The 19,949-nt window shown below is 40.3% G+C and overlaps 1 protein-coding gene across 2 annotated transcripts; it reads left to right on the top strand.

Annotated features, from left to right (window-relative positions):
* Positions 1–5,074: 5,074 nt before the first annotated feature.
* On the top strand, positions 5,075–16,281 carry LOC121358874 (glutathione S-transferase-like). Of its 2 annotated transcripts, none has more exons than XM_041477427.1 (7): positions 5,075–5,120; positions 10,137–10,253; positions 10,947–10,998; positions 14,100–14,232; positions 14,554–14,695; positions 15,684–15,815; positions 15,959–16,281. In XM_041477427.1, the coding sequence occupies exons 2-7, from the start codon at positions 10,167–10,169 to the stop codon at positions 16,079–16,081; spliced, it is 669 nt and encodes a 222-aa protein (XP_041333361.1). In that variant the 5' UTR covers positions 5,075–5,120; positions 10,137–10,166; the 3' UTR covers positions 16,082–16,281. The 2 variants fall into 2 exon arrangements, with proteins under 2 accessions (XP_041333361.1, XP_041333359.1); XM_041477425.1 differs by lacking the exon at positions 5,075–5,120 and adding an exon at positions 5,676–5,756.
* Positions 16,282–19,949: the final 3,668 nt, after the last annotated feature.

Here is a 19,949-nt window from a genome sequence, read left to right as displayed (position 1 = left end):
TTTTATCAAAGGGCTAAAAGAAAAATTAGCACATTTCATAGTATATAAAGTGATAATAGGTAGGAAAGTTGAAACTCAGTGATCTGAATCAGTATTCCATACATGCATACATAGGAATTAATAAACCAGGGGCATTTAGTCTAGTTAAATGCATTTTGCCTAAGTTCCCACTGATGTGAGAAGCAGGAACTCAGAAGAGGAGGAGCTGAAGAATACGGTGGATAATCAGCCATATGCCAGCTCCCAGTGTGCCACTGACATCTGAAAATGCTAATGTGACCTTGGTGTATAGTGGAATTTTCAAATAGCATCATTGTGTGTCTGACTCTGACATCTCTGACCCAAGAGCTACCTAGCTGCAGGCATCACTTAATCCTAATGCAGAACAAGGGACAATTTTCTAGTTATGCTGCAGATTTGTGTTGCTTACCCTACAAGCACTATTCATTTCAGACCAATTTCAACACTGCAGCTCTACCATTTAATCTCACACCTGGAAATGGCATCCAAAAGAAGATGGAATGGAATGTTAGGCTTTCTGGCAAGAGAGAGGGAGCTTTACCTCATCATTCAGCCTCAGATGCCAGAGCTCAGTACATACCACCCCAGCCCTGTCAGCCTACTTGGATACACATTAGTTCAAGCAGAGAATATCCTTCCAGTTGCTTTCTCAAGGACGTAGTTATATTATTTAACTCTTGCTATTATTCAGCAGATAGTTTTGCTGCAGAACGTTAGTCAAGGCGTGATCTGGGAGACAACTCTTCTGGATTTCTTTGAAAACCTGATTTGAACAATTATTTCTGAGAAGTTTCAGAATGGGTTGCACAGAGACAGCTTTGAAATAAGCAGTGTAACTCTAATACTTTTCAGAGCATCTTGTTGTTCTGTGTTCTCCCAAAGTATGCCCACACAATAAAACAGAGCTGTGACAGGAGTGTTTGTGTCTTAATTAAACAGGCACACTATTTTTCTAGTGCCATGGTGCTGTTTTGCTAATAGTAACAGTTGCTAAAATGAAGGCAGTGTAGGGCTGAGGCTGGAGAACATGTATCTGCAGGATCTGGGGGTCATTTTTACCCTATAATATAGACACCAGGTAAGACTTCACTAGTTGGATAATGTCCTGGCTCTCCTTGAAGCAAGAGGGATGCCTCTTCAAAACTGACAAGTGAACTGTATAGGTTAGGACCTCAAAGATTTTTGTGCCTTTTCTGCTCATTCCAATATAGAAGATTAGCAATCTCCACTTTCAGTAGTGAAACATATTCCCATCAACACTTTTCTAACATGAGTGTACGTCCTGTATTTTATTATTACAACTTCATTACCTTGGTATAGAGACCACAGGCAGTTTCAGCATGGTTCTTAAGCACACCCAAGCCATCTTTCAGTATTGGTGCTATGGTAAGGACAGTTCAGGTCTCTGTGTACATCCATTCAGTTTAACCTCTCACCATGCAGGCTGATGAAAAGAGGCCTATGTATGAGTAAGGGAGCGGTTGTCTTTGTGAACGGGGTGCTGAGGTCTATAGTGCTGCTAACTAGCTGGGCAAGATGAACCAGATTCCTATTCCATTATCAAACTTTCATTGAGAACTTCCCCTTGAGAACAAGAGAACAAAAGCACATGAAGGTTTGTATCTGACCCAATGCACTTATCTTTTCCTTCACTTTTTATGTATCTCGTACCATCTCACCAATTTCTTCTGATATTTTTTCATTTCTAATTTTTATGGAAATATAACAACTGTTGTACATGTGCAACCTACAGAACTGACTGAGGATGCAGAAGTAAAACTGAAATGAAGGTTTAGATTGTTAATAACTTCATTGCCTCTTTTCTGGAGCAGAACTCAGAAAACTCATTAGGTTTTAAATTCCTGTAAACATTTTTCTGCTTGAATCAAGCTGGTTACAATCTTTCATATCTGTCAAACTTCTGTGGACAGAAGTCCAGCAACTGATGGAAGCTGTCCTGATGGTAGAAGAGAAGGTACCCTCCATTCTCTCAAAGTTTCCTTTTCTGCGGGAAATTAAATCAAATAGTTATGCACATATTCATTTCCAGTTTTGAGGAAGACAGAATGCTTGCCAGTTTCTTGCACTCTTACAGAATGCAGATCTAATCAAGAAAGTACCAGGAAATACAGCCAACAGAGTAAAATACAAAGACTACAAAAGGAAAAAAGCAGAGCTGAGAAATGCATGTGAGAAGTGAATTACAAATCAATTAGTTACAAAAATTGTTATATAAATTACTTTTTATGCATGTGATTTCAGTATGAGAGACAGAGAAGGGCTTTCATCTCCTCTATCTTATGATAGAAGTAGAATAACACAATTAAATATAAGCAGCAAAATACAAGCAAATAAAAGCAACATTTTCACACTAAGACAGCGGATCTCATTGTTAGAGGATATCATTGAGGCCAGGAATTTAAATGGATGTAAGTAATGTGAAGGATATAATGAACGCAGTGAACTCTTGAAAGATATTGAACATTTAGGGGCTAAACAGCTCTCCAAAAATGCAAAAAGATTAAACTCTGAAAGGCAGGTTATCCCAGTATTGATCTCTGTATGGTTTTAAATCTTGTGTTTTAGGCTTGTACCATCTGACTTGCATCTGCTTTTCTCTGAAGTTGGACCATCTGCTCTTAGGAAATTGCCTCCTCCCTCATCATCAGCCCTGAGTCACCATCTGATGAAGCTGATTTCACAGGCTTTTGTTGGCTTGATTAAAGGTTTCCCAACCCCTATTCTTAGTAGTAGAAAATAAAAAGATTCTTTAAACCTCAGTTTAGGTTATTAGTAGTTTTAGTTGTAATAATGCACATAAAGTGAGAGTCTTAGAAAGACCCCCAGAACACAACAGATACCAAATAGAGAAAACATACACTAATACAAGTTTCTATGAAAAATATGAAGTAATTACAATATATGAGCTTTTTAAGTTAAATATTTTACAATTAAACTTGTAAAATATACTAAAGGTATGTTTCAGTTGTCTTTGAACCTTGATCTTGCCTATCTCATGCCTCCATAAAGCAGCCCTTTGACCATGTTGAGTTAGATCAATTAAGACCAAACAATCCAAATAACAATGTACTGAAACCAGCTCTCCATTTAAACTCTCCTCACAGCACTACAGTGGGTGTAAATCAGAAGTAGTGTTTTTGTTTTCAGATTTTCCTATGCCAGTGATCCAGCTGAGTCAAAGAGCACAGGGAAATATGTGTGAAGATTACTACAGGCTTGGTTAACCTTGCTTTGGGCAGTCAGTAAAGCTTCCGTCACAGAACCTGAAGGTTTGCAGCAAGGCTTAAGTGATGCATGACTTGTTCAAACTGTTCACCTGGACTCAGATTATGTTTATCACAGTGGTGTTATGTGTCAGTTTAGGAGCATGCATGTTTAGGAGTGCAGTAAGCAGCATGGGGAGAATCCTCCTACCCTTCTGTGTTTAATTCTTTGGTGGCATTTAGTGATGTACCCTGTGCTCACCTCTGAGAAGATGCTGCAATCAGGCATCATTCCCCACTAAGGGAGCTGCTTAGTGTTTTGTGAGGATTGCAGGTAGGTACATTTTGAGAAGACTTTGAACTTACCTCATCTACAGCACAAGGAAGTGCGTCTGCAGAGCACAGCGGGAGGGTGGCATGCCAGGGCATGGTATACTCACTAGTTAAAATCTGCCTTTGCCCAAGCCCAGATCACTTCAGCGGCACCTGGGCCCTACGCCCATTTCTTGAATAGTCATGGGTGTGGCTCAACAAATCATGTGTAAAAGAAAGGTATTTTCTTTTCTGCTGTAGAGGTTTACAGAAGGTTACTATTCAAGTTATAGTTAACAGCAACCTCCTTGATATGATTATCTTCAGATTCCAAAGGAGCTTTGTAATTACATTATGAAAGGCTGGAAGCAAAATAAAAAGAGAACAAGGGAGAAAGTCTTTCTGCCAAACAGGAATGGGTAGAAGGGGAACAGCAAACAAATCTGGATGTGGCCATACTCAGCAAATCCAAAAAGTATCAGAATGCTTTGCTTGACCACTCAGTCATCCCTGACCCTTAAATTAGGGACCTCTCCCTCCCATTCTTTGCCACCAAGCCTACTGCTGTCCTTGGCTGCTTTTGAGACTGCAGAGAACAAAGAGACTACAGTTACATGCGTGCTCTTCTGCAGTCTCTGCTCCTGAACCAACTCTTGCACTCAGGTGCATGTTGATATTAAAGACTTCAAAAACAGGAATAGATTAATATAATAGATTAATTCAATACTGCCATCATGGCATGTATGAACAAATGCTTCTTTCCTACTCAGCTATCTCTGTATGTGCTGCATTCCTACTGGAACCACATCTGCATTACACAGGGATCACTGTGTGCCGTGCCCATGCTTGGTACAGCATGCATTTACATCATGTTCAGATATTCCAAAATAGGGTACTTATTCTGCCAGCTGGGCATTGTTCTGGGCCTCTGCTGGACTTCTGACCCATATTTAGGAATTTTCTCTAGGGTAGTACCTGGGTTTGACATAGAAGAAATACAGACACATGCATTTAATGTTCTGCTTTATTCAGTATATTATTGAACTTATGTGAGAGTAGAATTAGGCAAAGTGTAAAGAAGCACCATACAGTTGGGTTTTGCTGACAGCTCAACCTCTGAAGCACATAAATTACAAATTTGCTGGAAGCCTCTAAGGGAAGTGCATCCTCCGGAAGAAACTGCCAACAATTGCCAGGCAAAGAAACCATTACAAAACTCCAGCTGTGAGGAAAATGTTACCTGGAGACTTTTGTCCTGAGATTCCCTATAGTGAGGTGCTGTGTTAGTAGAATCATGGCTTTAGACAGACAAATACAATTTTGATAACAGTGTGGGTTCTGTGAATAGATCTTCATGTTAATTGCATCGATGTCTGCTGCAGGGGTGTAAAGCAATGCCCAACATCACATGTGGGTGTGTGCTAGAGGAAAGAACCTTATCTTGGCACCCAAATCCCATTTTCCATTTGCTATGCTATCCTTGTGTCTGTTCACATCCACTTTCAGTTTTGGGATTTTTAGCTGAAATACAGACAGAAAAGCTGAAACAGTTCCTTCTCGTGGGTAAGAAAATCATCATTTATTTAATCTCTAAGTGTTAGCCATGTACATTCCATTTCAAAAATTAGTGCTATTTCCTTGAGACTAGGGTGGGTTTTGACATAAACTGCTCGTCCATTTTTTATATCAAGTAAGCTTGATACTGTATTTCAAAGTAATTGATCCCTGTTATTCCATACTTTGAGTAACTTCTCTATGCCATACAGCAGCAAAAATAAAAACCTGCCAAATAATTAAATAAGCTTTGAAACTTTAGTGTTTTTTCTTTAAATGATTACTATTACCTTAAATATGACCCAGAAAAAAAAATCTATTATTTTCTCAGTGTTTTCAAATGTCTTGCTCTTGTATTTGGGTAAAATGCCCCCAGAATTCCAAGAGAACATTTCAAATAGATGGCTACCTTAGAAACTGTGAGGTTAGTGTCATGGTGTAGTCAAATCAGCAAACAAAGACTGTCTCCGTTTGAGTGTCAGTTTTCAGAGCCATACGTCTTTAAACTGGATAGTGTCAGTTTAAGAGCATCGGGAGGCTTTTTTTCTCTTATTGGGTATGGCTGGAAACTCCCCCAAGCTGCAAAGTTTAAACAGCCCTGGGGAACCTGCCTGTGCTGGGTGGAGTCTGAGTTAAGGTCAGAAGGTAAGAACTTAACAATTCCTTTCTTAAAGCATTTGCATGACTATTTTTAAGTGAAACAACGAAGTCTTTTAGGGCATCTGCTGGTGTATTATATATTCTCTGCTCTCCTTAGTGTGTCTGTGTGCCAGGTAGACTGAAAATGGCTTAACAGTTATTCACCAGTGGAAGCTGCAGGAGAGAAAATGCTAGGGAAAGAGGTGTTTTAATCAGGAAATTAATTCTGTGGTGCAATCTAGAGCTGACCAAGGCAGGCACAAAACAACTGAGAGGACAAAGTGCAAACCTTGAGCACTGTGTTATTTCTTCTGAGTTTGAGGAGGACAGCTGGCCTGTGGGGTATGCTGGACTCTAATCTCAACTCCAGGGCTAAACAGCACTTCATGCTGAGTGCTCCTGTTTTTGCAAGATGATGATCTCTTAAATTTTTCTTGCATCCCTAAGATGTATGCTCAGAGAAATTGTGGACAGGCATGTTGGTAAGGCTCAAAAGGCAATAGGAAACAGGATAGGAATATAGGTTTTAGACAAAAACAATTTAAAAGAATTGTATATAGTCAAATTTTGTGTTGAGGCTTTTGCTAGATATCAGGGCAGTGTATGTGAGATGCACTTATTTATTTTGCTGCAGCATAAATTCATGACCTGAACCAGTTCTTCAGCAGTGTCTGGGTTAGTGCAGTAGTCTCCAAATGTCCTGAGTAGTGATGTATGTTTGCTATAGGACTCATATATCACTTAATTAAAATTAGAAGGTTTTCCATGCCTGTTCTCAACAGTCCCTGGACATTTGGCCATTTGTACCCTTTGCAAGAGTTAATTTTCTTCAGCAGGATCAGTGAGACACAGCTTTTCAGGAGTAAGAAACACCAGTTCATGCCGTGGACTACTTGTAAGCCTGGTGGTTTGTACTGTTGTTATGCAATGTATGTTAGACCATTTTCTATCTATTTTTTTGTCCTTCTGCCATATGGTCTGGCTGATGAATGATAACATATTTCTCTGGCAATTGTATAACTTTAACAGTTCAGTAATTCATGGAGCATTTGATATTTTACTTCCTCTAGAAGTCATAAATCCGCACGGCTTCCATAGCTGCCCAGTGGCATGGCATGCTCCAAATGCATATTGAGAATCAGCATAAATGTTTACAGACTCAGAACAGCTGATCTTTGTTAATGCAATTAATTCAGCTGCTTGTGTGCTCAGCTTTGGACTGAGTGGTGGACTGCTTCATTTGCACTAGTTAGTTAATAACCTGTATTCCAGTTGCTGCTCAGATAATATGACCACCCACAAATAACAATTCCGGATTGGTATTTAGAAACAGCACATCTGTTACATCTGCTTGAGCCTTTTAGGCTTCATGGGTGGTTACTTCACAGCTGTTGAGTCATTCCTTCCCCAGGAGGAAGTAGTGTAGTGGGATTTGGCATGTCAGTTACTATCCCAGAGGCTGTTCCTTGCCCTTCTTGTGCAAACAAGGTGAATGATTTACCACAGTCCGGCAGTCCCAGGACAAATGCAGCCAGCTTCAAAATCCTGAATGTCTACCTTGTGTGTTGCCCGGTGAATAGGTTCTTCATCACCTTAGGTTATCAGTATCAGGGGTTTTTCTATTTCCTTGAAAGAGCTGTCTGGCGATGGCAGAATCCAACTTCTGAAGAGTGTTAGTTTTTAGTACGTGGTCTTGGAAGATTTTGAGTTATTTCAATATGATTTTCAGATAATCATATCTTGCTGAAGATACGTAACACAGAGATTCTATACTCCTCTTGCACAAATTGTAAGTTATATAGAAAGGCCCAATGACCATTTTTAATTAAGGCAAACAGTAAGGAATGAGTGACAGCTATACAAGATTACTTGGCTACTAATAAAACATCAACATATTCTATCAAAAATGGATCAACTTTTTTAAACAGCACATCCTGAAAGTCTCTTTGTAAAACTAGAAAAATGGGTCTTAGTAAAACTAGACCTCAGTGGAGGTCTGAGTGAAATCCTGAGGCCTTGGCTCTGTAGGCTGCATCTTTCCCCAAATAAATGAAAAAAGGTGTTGAGAGTCTGGATGCTTTTTTAACGTAGAAGTTGTCAAGTTTCTAGTTGAGGGCTGTATCTTCTGATCTTTAGGGAATCTCAGGTGTCAGTACTCACAGGGGAATGAGCAACTAAACTGAGCCCACCAGACAAGGCTCGGGTCCAGACCCACTAACTGGAAGTATCTGCCTGTGAGCTACAGGTGTCAGGTCCTATATAGTCAATGGAGATGCATTCAGCAGCTCTAAAGATTAAGGCGACTTTTAACCAAAGCTCAAGAGGGTTTTTTTGTGTTTTTTTTTTTTTTTTTTTTTTGTTGGTTGGTTGTGGGTTTTTATTTGTTTATGGGTTTGGGTTTTTATTTGTTGTTGGTGGTGGTGTTTTTGGGGATGTTGGGGTTTTTTTGTTTGTTTTTTGTTTATTTTCTTTTCTTTATTTTATTTTGTTGTTGTTGTTCTTTTGTTTGTGGGTTTTTTCCATGTGTGGAAAGATTAAGATAACTAAAATCCGCTCAGAGCTGACAGAGTTTTTTAATTAAAAAAAAAAATCTTATTGCAGATTTTAATTCTATGTTTGTCATTGTTCTTCTCACATAATTTAATGCCACATAAAATCTCTTGTTCATATGAAATGATAAAATGATGCCTGAGGCTTCTTACTCCTACTCTTCTTCTGCAAACAAAAGATAATGTTTCCAGAAGGATTGAGGTTCACATACTTGATATTTCAGTCGTTGGCCTTTTTAGTTAAAGGAAAAGTCTTATTTACTGTAAGTTTCTGTGTGTTACAAGTTGGGGCAATGTGTGTTGAAATGATACAGATGCAACGAAGCTGAAAAGTACGATAATGAAAGAAGCACTAGGTAGTTGTGAACTATGTTGATAAACTGCCCTGCAATGAAAAGTAGTCACACAAGATGCAGAAACTAATAAAACACTGTCCCTACAGCCAAACATTGTAATTAGGAACAGCTATTCACAGTTTAAAACTGAACATACTTTTTCTATAATGTGTATTTGGATTATATTTACTAAATTACCCCAAATATCCCTATTTATTGTAGTAATATGGCTCAGTTCTTACTGGAATTGCTCAAGAGAGAACTCTCAATCTTGTTTTTTATTTAAGTCCAGTTTGGGCAAAATATGTTCCAAATGTACTCCTACAAAGCGCTCTGGCTTGACGAAAACATACCACTGAAGTGTACTGAGCCTGATTCACGTAAGAAATGTCAAGTGGATGCAAGGTGTGACACATGTAATGTTTCAGTTTTGACTTTAACTCTGGGAAAACTGGAGTCATCTAGAATTTTTTTAAGTGAGGCACTCTGAGCCATTAGGATGTGATTAGGAGATCTATTTTAAAGGGTTTTTTTCCTTCTGATCATTGGTGTATGGTACAAACATCTTTGTGAAGGGGAATGCTGTTCATGTTGTTTTAGTAATTAGGCACGAAGCACAGGAATTAAGGCCTGGATGTAGAAATGCTTGTGCTCACATGTGAGCAGTGCCAGTCCAGCTGGTTGCCCCGTGTGTGAAACAGCTCGGTGTGAACACGCGGTCTCTGCTGTGCGCTCTGGGAGAGGCACGGTTACAGCAAAGCATCGACAGCCTCGATGTGCCAGTCCCCCTGTGTGGAAACACAGGACCCCCATGCCCAGGGGGTACTTCTCAGGGCACATGAAGCAAATGCAGCTAGGTTCCACATCTGGCTTTGAGGGACACCTCAAGGCTGCCATAAACAGCAAGGAAACAGGCTGTAGCCATGCAGGATGGCCAAGGATGCTGTTTCATGTTTCATCCTGTTTCATGGAATAAAGAGAATATCAACAATTCGTTCACCCCTATTTGAGCAAAGAAACGTATTGCATATGAAGCTGCCAAATGCACATATGGCAAAAAAAGCTAGATAAATTTCAGCCTACTGGTAAAACATGTTTTCCTTTCCTTCTTTTCTTCTTTTCAATGATGATGATGGCAATGAGGGTAAGTGAGTAATTCCCCTGAGGATGTGGCAGGATTTTCAGTAGCTTTGTATAATTTTCTTCATAGGCAGCAGTGTTCCCCCTGTAGCTAGGGACTCATACCACGTGTTTAAACAGGTCTGTGTTTGCTTGCAATCATAAGAAACCTCCCCAGCAGCACTGGGAAAGGCTTTACAGATTCACACATCTTTCCTTTCCTAGCACTGGCTGTGTGGGGTCACTGGTCTGTCTCTCATTTTATGTTTTGTACCAAATGGAGTTTAAACTTCAACAGGCATAGCGAGAATAAAAGGTGCTATCTCCCCTCAAAATAACCGTGCTTAAAACATCAGTTTTATGAGATACTGTTTCCTGCTTAGTATCTTTCAGGGAACCAGGAGCTCAGGATCATGTCAGGGAAGCCCAGGCTTACCTACTTGAATGGAAGGGGCCGGATGGAGTCCATACGATGGCTGTTGGCAGCAGCTGGTGTGGAGGTTGGTTGATGTTTTCAGTAGAGTGTAACAGGCTGGTGTTCTCTACTTTCCTTGATGAGGGACAATTTAACATGCATGTGGTGAATAAAAGCTGCCTGAGAGTGGCTAAATTCTTTTGTCCAGTGGCACTGCATGTTTGCAACTACCTTGTTCCATGGTTGATGCTTGGGATGCAAACTCAGTGGCATTTAGAGTTTATTAGAAGTAGTAGCAATTTCCTGAAGTGATTAATCTTAAGGGGACAAAATGGGGATTTATTTTAAAGGGTGTTTATTAATTGTAAGTTATCTAGCTGGGCTAAACCACCTTAACTCAGTCTTATTAAATTTGCAGTTGCAATGTGTGTAAGCTGGGGTGGGGTTAGAAATATTTTATGTACTTTGTGCTTCCCTTGGCACTGGCTCCAACCTGTCTTGTTTCTGTAGATGCCTGCTCTCTGTTTGTGCTTGGTCTTCAGTTATTTCTGAATCAGTGCACTGATGCAGAAGTGTCCAGGCCCTGCTTCTGCTCCCCATCAACTGCCAGGGTGTGTGAGGGATCCTTGGGACATCCACACCTAAACAGTGCAGCTGAAGATCTGGCCCATTACCTTTTGCTTGACTCAGTAATTCTGGGCATGGTTGTGTGCTATGACTTAACAGAAGAAAAATGTTCAAATACAGCAGTGTGACACAGTTCTCACTCCTTTTTCAGTTTGAAGAAGTTTATTTGGAAACAAAAGAGCAGTATGACAAGTTAATCAAAGGTAAGAATCCTGACACCTGAGACTTCAAAGGAGCTTCAAAATAATTGTCCAACCTAGCTAAACTTATGGTTTGAAGTAGTTTCTTTAAACCAGTGGAAACTTCTGGGTGCACACCTTGAATAGTGCAGTACTAGTTTTGAGTAACCTGCTATTTCCAGTGCCAAATAACTGGTATAAGCTAAAAGCCGGAGCTTCTGTGTTTATTGTAGTACATTAAACAGGCAAACACTTCTACTTAATACAACTTACTTACCTATGCTGTTGAATTGTTAGCATGGTACCTGGCACATTTTGGTCCAAGACAATAGAACTCCCTGAGCCTGAGATGTGAAGCTTCCCCTAGTTAAAAAACATGGAGCTAGCAGGGAGACCTGTGGAAAGCCTGGAAACTGGAAAGGCAGTTCTTCCCACACACCAGTGCAGACCTCTACCCGCTGCCCTTGATATCTGGTCAGAACAAATCCAGCAGTGAACCCCTCTACAGACACCCTGGAAAGAGAAGATCTTCCTGCCAGAATGGGGAAGGAGTTGGGACAGTGAGGAACAGTAGAGAGTGCATATGCCCCTCACTTTACCTGCTGCCCAAGACACTTGAGAGAAACCTCAGAGCAGGCTGGGCTTGCCAAGCCATACAAGGAGACTTGGAAGAGGTCTTGCCTGCATTGTGGCTGAACTTAGAAGGAAAAAGCTGTGTCTAAAGATATTCTGTCAGGTAAAACTAAAGTGAACAAAAATAAGATAGAAGTGGTATTAAGTAGATCAGAATTAAATTTGCAGATCCAGTTTGCTGGGACTTTTACAATATGGGAGGACAGTGCAGTGTACACAAACCAATTATAGCTCCAAATGTAAGAGCACAGGTACTGAAAGCCCAAATCTCTATATCCTTCACAAGAGTAGGTTATCTAGAAAGAGCGATGCTGTAACCAGGATTGTATCTGAGCTTATTGATATCCAGTGAGAAGAATTAAATGGTGGTGAAAAGGACAGGGAATTTTTATAAAGAAGATCAAGCGTTTTATGTCAATGTAGTGAGCTTAAGATGATGAGAACACAAAGAAAAAAGGTGTGGTTTAATAGAATGGGTTGAAGAAAGATAAATTAGTCATCCTGATAAAGGGGCCTCTGGAATGTTGCCAGTTGTGCAGGGCGGGACTCAACAGGAGTAACTCCACATTACTTCTCCCTTAAACTTTTCTTCTCTCCCTACCAACATGATTTTTGACAGTTTCCTTTGTTTAGACACTACCACGTCGTTAGGCTGGCCCAGGCATGACTTTGGCCTGTGCCAGCTGATGATCCTCCAGGCAATGCCCCAGCAGTGTCAGGATGATGCCTGGGCCGGGGGCTGTTCCCAACGGGCAGCTTGCAGAGACAGCTGTTTTGGAGGCAAGGAGAGTTAAATAGCTTTGGCCTGTGCAGACCTGTACCTTTTGTTCTGCAGCATGACTAACCTGGCACAATCTGTGGAGCCAAAGGTTGCCCAAGTGGTACCTGGGTATCAGTGAGCTCTGCTGGTTGGTTACAAATAGCAGGTGATTGTTTTTTAATATGTGCTGCATAGACCACCTTTGGACAGCACAAGCTAATTACTGGAATTACTGGTAAACTCCTTTTAATCCTGCATATGTATTCTGTGCTGTGGTTATGTGAAGTGGTTCTCCCTAGGAAATGAGGGAGGAGAGGCAGTGCACTACTGATTTTAAGAGGGACTTCTCTTTTCTGTAGATAAGAAACAAATGGTGTATTCAGTTATATTTGCTGTGTTGCTTTTTGTCAAGGGTCAGAAAGACAAATGGTATTTTTCACTTCACATCCTTCTGCTGAAAAATATCCTTCCAGATCTATTAGTTTTCCTATTCTATTGTTTCTGCTAGATAGGTACCAAGTAATGTTTCTTCCTTAAGATGCAGAGGTGTGTTCTGGAAAGACAAGAACACACATGAAATTTCTGTGAATGTTTACAAGAAGCAATTATGAGCTATTTGTTGCTGCAGAGATAACTACTCTTTGAATTTCAACTGTAAATTAATAATGTAGAATGCATGAAGAATATTAATTCTAGCCTAGCAAGGTACTTTAACAGCTCTGGAGAAAAAGACAAGCAGATGTGCCTGTTGAAATGAACCTTCATATCTGAAAGAAGGATTCACCAAACACATATAAATTGAGCAATTAAATCATTAACTTTGAGCAATGCAAGTGGCAGCTGCCTATTTGGATTTGAGTTCTGCTGTGATTATAAACAGGGCAGGATTGTTCTCTGGATGCCATTATTGTGTAGATGGAGGACGGAGTGTCTCCAAAACCAGTGAATTAGTCCAGCAGAACACTGGTCTAGAATAGACTGACTTTCCAATGCTAAATCTCTGTGTGTATACTTAGCTTTCAGAGCTGCCTCGCTGAAAGCTCAGATCATTGCTCCTACCAGCACCAGTAGAAAATGGGACTATAAAGATGTTTCTATATAGGCCTAAATTGTTGTAGAATGGCACTGAGACTAGGCCTGTAAAATCTATGGGGACACTCAAACTCTGGTCCTGAAGTGACTGTGTGAAACTTATTCAGACACCAACAGCTATCAAGGCTCTGCCTTCAGCTCTGTAGCTTCGGGATGTTTAAAGTGGCCTGACCCCTTCCTCTATTCCTGCAGCTTGGTCTTGCTGCAGTACTACTCGTGTATGTCCCTGACAGGGAATTGATTTACATTCAAAACAATTGGATTTTTTTAAAGTTCAGATTTACTAGGTATCTTTATTCTCCTCCTATTCCTTGGGTTGGAAGTGCTGGTTCAGGCTTTTCCTGCCAGCATGAGGCAGGCTCCAGAAATGCAGAGGTACAGGAGGGCCAACTCCCACTAGCCAGTGAAGCTCTGTCAATGCTGCCAAGCCCAGGGCCCAGCTGTGCTGTGGTGACTTTGCTACAGGAGTGTGATGCAGGCTGTTTGATCTTCCCCACAATGTTAGTTGAGTGCTGTGAGCTTTACAGTTAGAGCAAGACATCAGCGGTCTCCTACACTGAAAGAGAAGTGTGCTCAGTGTCTCACTCTCCTGTACATCCTGCAGGAGGAACTAACACTTTCCTTCACTTTTCCACCCTAGATGGATTCCTGCTCTTCCAGCAAGTGCCCGTGGTTGAGATTGATGGGATGAAGATGGTGCAGACCAGAGCCATCATGAGCTACATAGCAGGGAAATACAATCTGTATGGGAAAGACTTGAAGGAGAGAGCCCTGTATGTAACACCTCCTATCACTAACAGAGCAGTCTGTTATTTGATAGCTACATTATATAAACCAAATTCAATCCTATAAATCCCATATAAAGACATCAAAAAGGCTAACAATAAGATTTAACCACTGCTTCTGAAATGCTCCTGACAGAAGCAGGCTTCTATTCTTTTAGAAAAATATTCAGGTTTCATTCATGCTTAGTTTTGGCTGTGAAAGTTGGCACTATGTTGGTGATATAAAATTCCTGTAAATTGCCTTAGTTAATTGGAAAACAGATGAAATAACTTCTGTGCTTTTTTCTACCATCTTCCCCTGACCAATAGGATTGACATGTATGTGGAGGGAATATCAGATCTGATGCAAATGATTTTGATGTTTCCTTTCTCTCCACCTGATGCAAAGGAGAAAAATATTGAGTCAATTAAGGAGAGAGCAACTAACAGGTATTTTCCAGTCTTTGAAAAGGTAAGTGACAGCAAGTATGTGTCTATCAAACTTGCAATTATCCAAAAAGCTTCTGCAAAATAAGAATTCATTTGTAGTGTAGGTCAGTCCTCAGCTGCTTTGGCTATCAAAAAAGGGGAAATACATTTTCCTCTCTTTGTTTGCTTGTGTTGTCAGGGCTGTCGTATTTGACCATTTATGAAGCAATATGTTCTCAGCTGTACAGAAAAACTTTTCACTAAAAGTTTTGTGATTATTTTTCTTGAAGGAACTGTTCTATACTTATATTTGTTTAAAGCCCATCTCTCTGCCGTACTTAATTTCATTTAGAAAAGTTTTGCTGGAGGAGTGCAAAAATCCTTTGTACACAAATCCTGTAGAGGGGAGTACTTTGGTAAAACTTCAGTCACAGAGTTATAAAACGATAAACCAAACCCATATGATTCATGCATCTGGCAATATTTCCCACTTTTGTAATATTGATCTAGTTTTCTTGCAAAACAATAATAAAGGCTGAACAGCACACAAGTTCTTAGCACTAAAATAGCCTGTTCCCAAAGGCAGGGATTTTCTTTAGTTAGTTGTTGCAATTCTGCATTTCTGTATTTGCTTCCTCATATCAGCACTGGACATCACTTCACATGAAACATCTAAATGGGAGTTGTATGAATTCCTTAAATTGCTTGTTGCTTCCTCCATTACCCCTTTTTCTAATTCTAGGTCTCTTACTAGTCTACTTAAGCATGTGGTTTTGTTCCTGGTGCCCATCATCATTCATTATTACTGAGTGACCAAAGTCTGTAGTCTGTGTCCTAGAACACGAAATGAACAAAATTTCATTTTTTCTCAGCAATAGTGAAATTTAGGCTCAGCTTCAGCTGAAAAGTTCACCCTGAAATTTCAGATAGAATTGCTGCTCAGCTCTGCAGCTGTGCTGTAAGGCTTAGCTGCCAAGAATGCTCATATGCCCCACTCTCATCTGCAGCCCAATTTTTCTTGTCTCCTCCAGGTTTTGAAACAACATGGCCAAGACTTCCTTGTGGGCAACAAATTCAGCTGGGCAGATGTTCAGCTAATGGAAGCCATTTTAGCAGTGGAGGAGAAAGTTCCTGACGTGCTCTCAGGATTTCCTCAGTTGAAGGTAATTTAATTACTGAGTATGCTGTATTCAGGAGCTAGAGGTCAGTCCTGAAGTAATCATTTCCCCATGCTGGGTAAATCACATTTTTGTGGCCAGAATTCCTCTCTTGCTCTGTTTTTTAATTTTTTAATTTTTATTTCTAGGTGTTTAAAACCAAAATGAGCAATATGCCTACAATTAAGAAGTTTCTGCAGCCTGGAAGCCCAAGGAAACCCCCACCAGATGCCCATTATGTAGAAACTGTGTTGAAGATTTTTAAGAAATGAAAGGCTTGCCACCTTTGGAGAGACCCAAAATGCTGGGAGAGCTGGGGAAAGCAGAGCAGCAACTCCAAACCCTAAACCAAAAGAGAAGGAAGCTCAGCAAATTAGTATTGTTTTAGTTAAAACCAGTGCTAGAGGAAGAAAGCAACCCACACCAGAAATAAAGCATTCTATTACACTGGCAATGTGACAGCAGCTTTGTCTTTATTGATATCAAATGCCTGGCAAAACATGAAAACAAAGGAGTATGAAGGCAAAGAACTATTTGTAGGGTAGGGAATTTATTAATTTGGAAAAAGAACAATGCAGTGTTAGTATTGTCAGAATGTAACTTGTTGCAGAAGATAGCTTCTACATTAAAAGAAGCTTGGGATAAGAGCTGTGGAAGAGAAGAAATAGAAGACTCGCAGCACCACTTACCGTTTAAAGAAGTAGACTTGTTTCAAATTTCCTTTTTTAAATTTAAAGCTTGTGGGTGAATTGGATTTTTAAGGTCTCTCAGTAAAGTTTTTGCAAAACTCATTACTTTTCTCTATAAATCAGGTATTTTAAACCTTGTGTATTATCATACCAGCTACTCACAAGCTGCTTACAAATACATTACCTCTTGAGAGCAAAGTGTTGTGAAAGCAAGGTGCAGTCTGTTTTGCCGACTCTGGCAAGGCAGAGGGGGTTTATTTCTACACATTTAGGACAGAACACAGAGCAACAGATACTCAGGTTCCTTTGAATTTCAAATAAAAATATTTACAGCAGACAGTAACAGCCTGTGAAGTGGCCTGATACAACAGAGAAGCAGCTGCTTAGAAGGAAACTGCGTTCCAACTACTGTCAGTAACCAGATCTGATGCTTAATAGTCTATGACATGAGTGAAGAAAAAAAGAGATTAGAAAAAATATGGGAAAATGAATCTGAGGGAGAAAACAGAAGAATACCATTTCCCAAAATAGCTCAGTGAAGAGACATTTCCGAAAGTCAAGTTACGAGACAGACTATATTGGACTTAGTTGCCTGAAAACTCGATGGATACTTGTGACAGAACAGGACATGTCAATGTTGGGATTAAATCACCCTCTGAAAAGGGTGCTCCTCTCCCCTACCTCTAAGGGAAGGCCCAAGGGACTGGCTTCATCTAAACTTTTAACTATCTCAGCTGAGACAGAATAATTTTGAGTAGTTCAGCTGTAACTGGAGCATGCTGAGGGATTCCTCCTGAATTTGGACCTGTTGGAAGGAGACTAGACAGCTAGACCAGATGTAGGTGTCTACAAAGTTAGGTGAAATGGGTTTTCCTGGGTTGTCTACACCATCATTAACTTTCAGGCTTTAACTCATGTTTCCATACCACATGGTCACTGGACTCAGGATGTCTCCTGGAGTTTATCAGGGGCAGGCCTACGAATGGTGAATCCAGACATGTTACCTCAGAGGGACTTTGGGTTTGTGAAAGGGCCAGGTGCACCTTGGTGCATGTCACTACATGGAGAGCTTGCATCTCCTACATTATCCTAAATTCTGTGTCATAAGTCATATGTGTCCAGAAATGTGGGAAATGCTGTTTCCAGCAGTGTCAGAGGCTGGATAGAAGACCTTCCCAAGATGTAAGGAGGGGACAGAGGGACATAGAGCCCTAACCAGAACAGGGAGCTACAAGAGGTGCTCTTGGTCAGGGGTCCCCTTTTGTGAAGCCTGGCTTCCCTTAGGTGCCATGTGGGATACAGTGTTCCACCTGGGGACTAGGCACCTCCTAAAAGACAATACATTGTAGTGGTGACTCTTTTGATGCCCTGTCCTGTGATTCTAGCTCTAAATAAATTATTAAGCTTATTTCATTGTCAAGCATGGAACACATCAACACAACAGGTACCAACAGTGAGGACTGATAGGATGAGGCTTGTTTTCAGCTACCAAGCAATGAAGTGGGCATAGAGGAAGGACATGAAGGAGACAGCCTGCTATATTGTAACTGGAGGTGATTGCTACAACAATTAACCAGGTAGATTAGATAGGCAGGAAGGTACATGGGAATGTATGCTGTATTGACTTCTTGAAATCCACTCAGTTGTCCAAAGAAAGCAGTCAGGAGTGCAGAGTGCAATTTGCCTTCTGATGCCACACTTCATTCACTGTTTCTTACAGCTGTCTCTGGTGTGTGTTTTTACTGAGTCACATTCAGATAAACCTTTTTCAATGAAAAAACCAAGCCAGATGTCCAGAGAGGATTCAGCAGGAGTGACCTGAAGGAATATACACTAAACAAGGCATAGAAGCTTGTGAAAGATTTGTACTGAAGTAGTTGACGTGGTTTATGTAAAGTGGCAATGTGTAAAAAGTAAAAAACCAGAAAACATTAGAATAAAAGTGTGATTGACATAGCAGCATTCTTTTAATCTGAGTGAGCTTTTCAGCTGTTACAATTGTTTTTAGCAAGCATGGTACCAAGCAATGAAAAGAGGAGGCATATTACCCATTTGTGCTAAAACACAAAAGGGTAATATGCCTTTTTTGGCATATTTCTAATGATAGAAATATGCCAAAAAAGGCATATTTCTATCATTAGATAGAAATATGCCTTTTTTTCTATGATCTGATTTATTTTACATATCTACACTGTCAGCATGAGTCAGCAATTTATTTTCTGTAGGTGAGAAGTAACTTAACAGAGAAAATTGGTTTTGTTTCCTTAAGAAAAAGAAGTATCCTGTTTGCAGAGAGCTGTTTGAAAAACTCGGTGTGGGAGGGGCTCCAGAGTTACATAATCTTAAGGCAGAACTGCTGAGAGTTTAGAGTGAGTTACGCTGTGCCCGAGGTAAGTGGGTTTTTTGCATTATTTTTCCCTAATTAAATGAGTTTTATAGAATAAATGTGTGTATGTAATTTCTTTACTAACATGGTTATGTGTACCAAATGTTAAATTCTTAATCAGCTGATTTTGGGGCGTACAGAATTAAGAAAAATAAAGGTGGATCTCACAAGTGGGGAGTGTTTCCTCTCACCTCCTCCTTCCTACTGTAGTGAAGCTGACGTGTTATTTACAAGGAGAATATGGCGGGGGTTTGGGCGTTTTCCTTTTGCTGCGGTTAAAGCTTCAGCCTTGTTGCTGGCAGGGTGTCAATAGCTGTGAGGCTGGTAGAGCTGGGCACTGTTTGTGTGTGTTTGCGACTGATGTGCACACGTGGTTCTGAGCGGGTGGGTGACAGTCTGCCTAGAAAATGTTGTTGCTTTAAGTTTCTGCACAGAAATTGTTGTGGCTTGAAATTCCAGCAGAGTTGGAACTGGACCAAGCAAGCATTGCCCTGAGGCTGTGCCTGTGGTAAAGGCAAATCTGATGCTACCAGAGGCAAAATTAATTTCCATGTTTTGGAGGTTTCTCTAAAGAAATTACAGAAGCAGAAAGTGTTGTAGAAGAGATTGACTGACGGCAAGAATTCCTTCTTGTTTGGTTATAATGGAGCATAATAGCTGCTGGAGAAAGCAGAGCCAATTGCTGAGTTTATAGCATGTATCTGATTAAACAGTAAACTGTATTCTGAGGTAAAGCCAAAATATCCAAAGAGCACCCTCTGCTTTCTGGTCAGAAGAGAATGCTTTGGATGGAAGTGGTTTTGATTGAGTGGTTTTCTGTGTGGGCCAATTGCTCTAAGTACAGAGTTCTGCTTAAATATTCTGCATGTGTAAGTAATATTTGAAGGCAGAATGATACAATGCAGTCTCTCCATACATTCTATCTTTTACCTCCTCTATTGATTGATTCACATCTTGGACGATAAATTATTGGTTTCAAACAAGACAACTTTGAAAGTGATTTAGAGATTTGAATCCAGGATTGTGAATGATTATTGTGCAAACTTATCTTCATTGCAGATACTA

This window comes from Pyrgilauda ruficollis, unplaced genomic scaffold, assembly GCF_017590135.1.
Source record: "Pyrgilauda ruficollis isolate IOZ18807 unplaced genomic scaffold, ASM1759013v1 scaffold40, whole genome shotgun sequence".
In the NCBI taxonomy this organism is placed as follows: Eukaryota; Metazoa; Chordata; class Aves; order Passeriformes; family Passeridae; genus Pyrgilauda; species Pyrgilauda ruficollis.
The sequence above is the reverse complement of the archived record's forward strand: the minus strand, read 5'-3'. Positions and strand labels throughout refer to the sequence as shown.

What these genes read in the sequence shown, in the direction of transcription:
- LOC121358874 (XM_041477427.1), top strand. Translation starts at nt 10,167, where the DNA reads ATGTCAGGGAAGCCCAGGCTTACCTACTTGAATGGAAGGGGCCGGATG. An exon ending in TGGCAGCAGCTGGTGTGGAG is followed by an intron (nt 10,254 to 10,946) that starts GTTGGTTGATGT and finishes CTCCTTTTTCAG; the next exon opens with TTTGAAGAAGTTTATTTGGA. An exon ending in CAGGATTTCCTCAGTTGAAG is followed by an intron (nt 15,816 to 15,958) that starts GTAATTTAATTA and finishes TTTTATTTCTAG; the next exon opens with GTGTTTAAAACCAAAATGAG.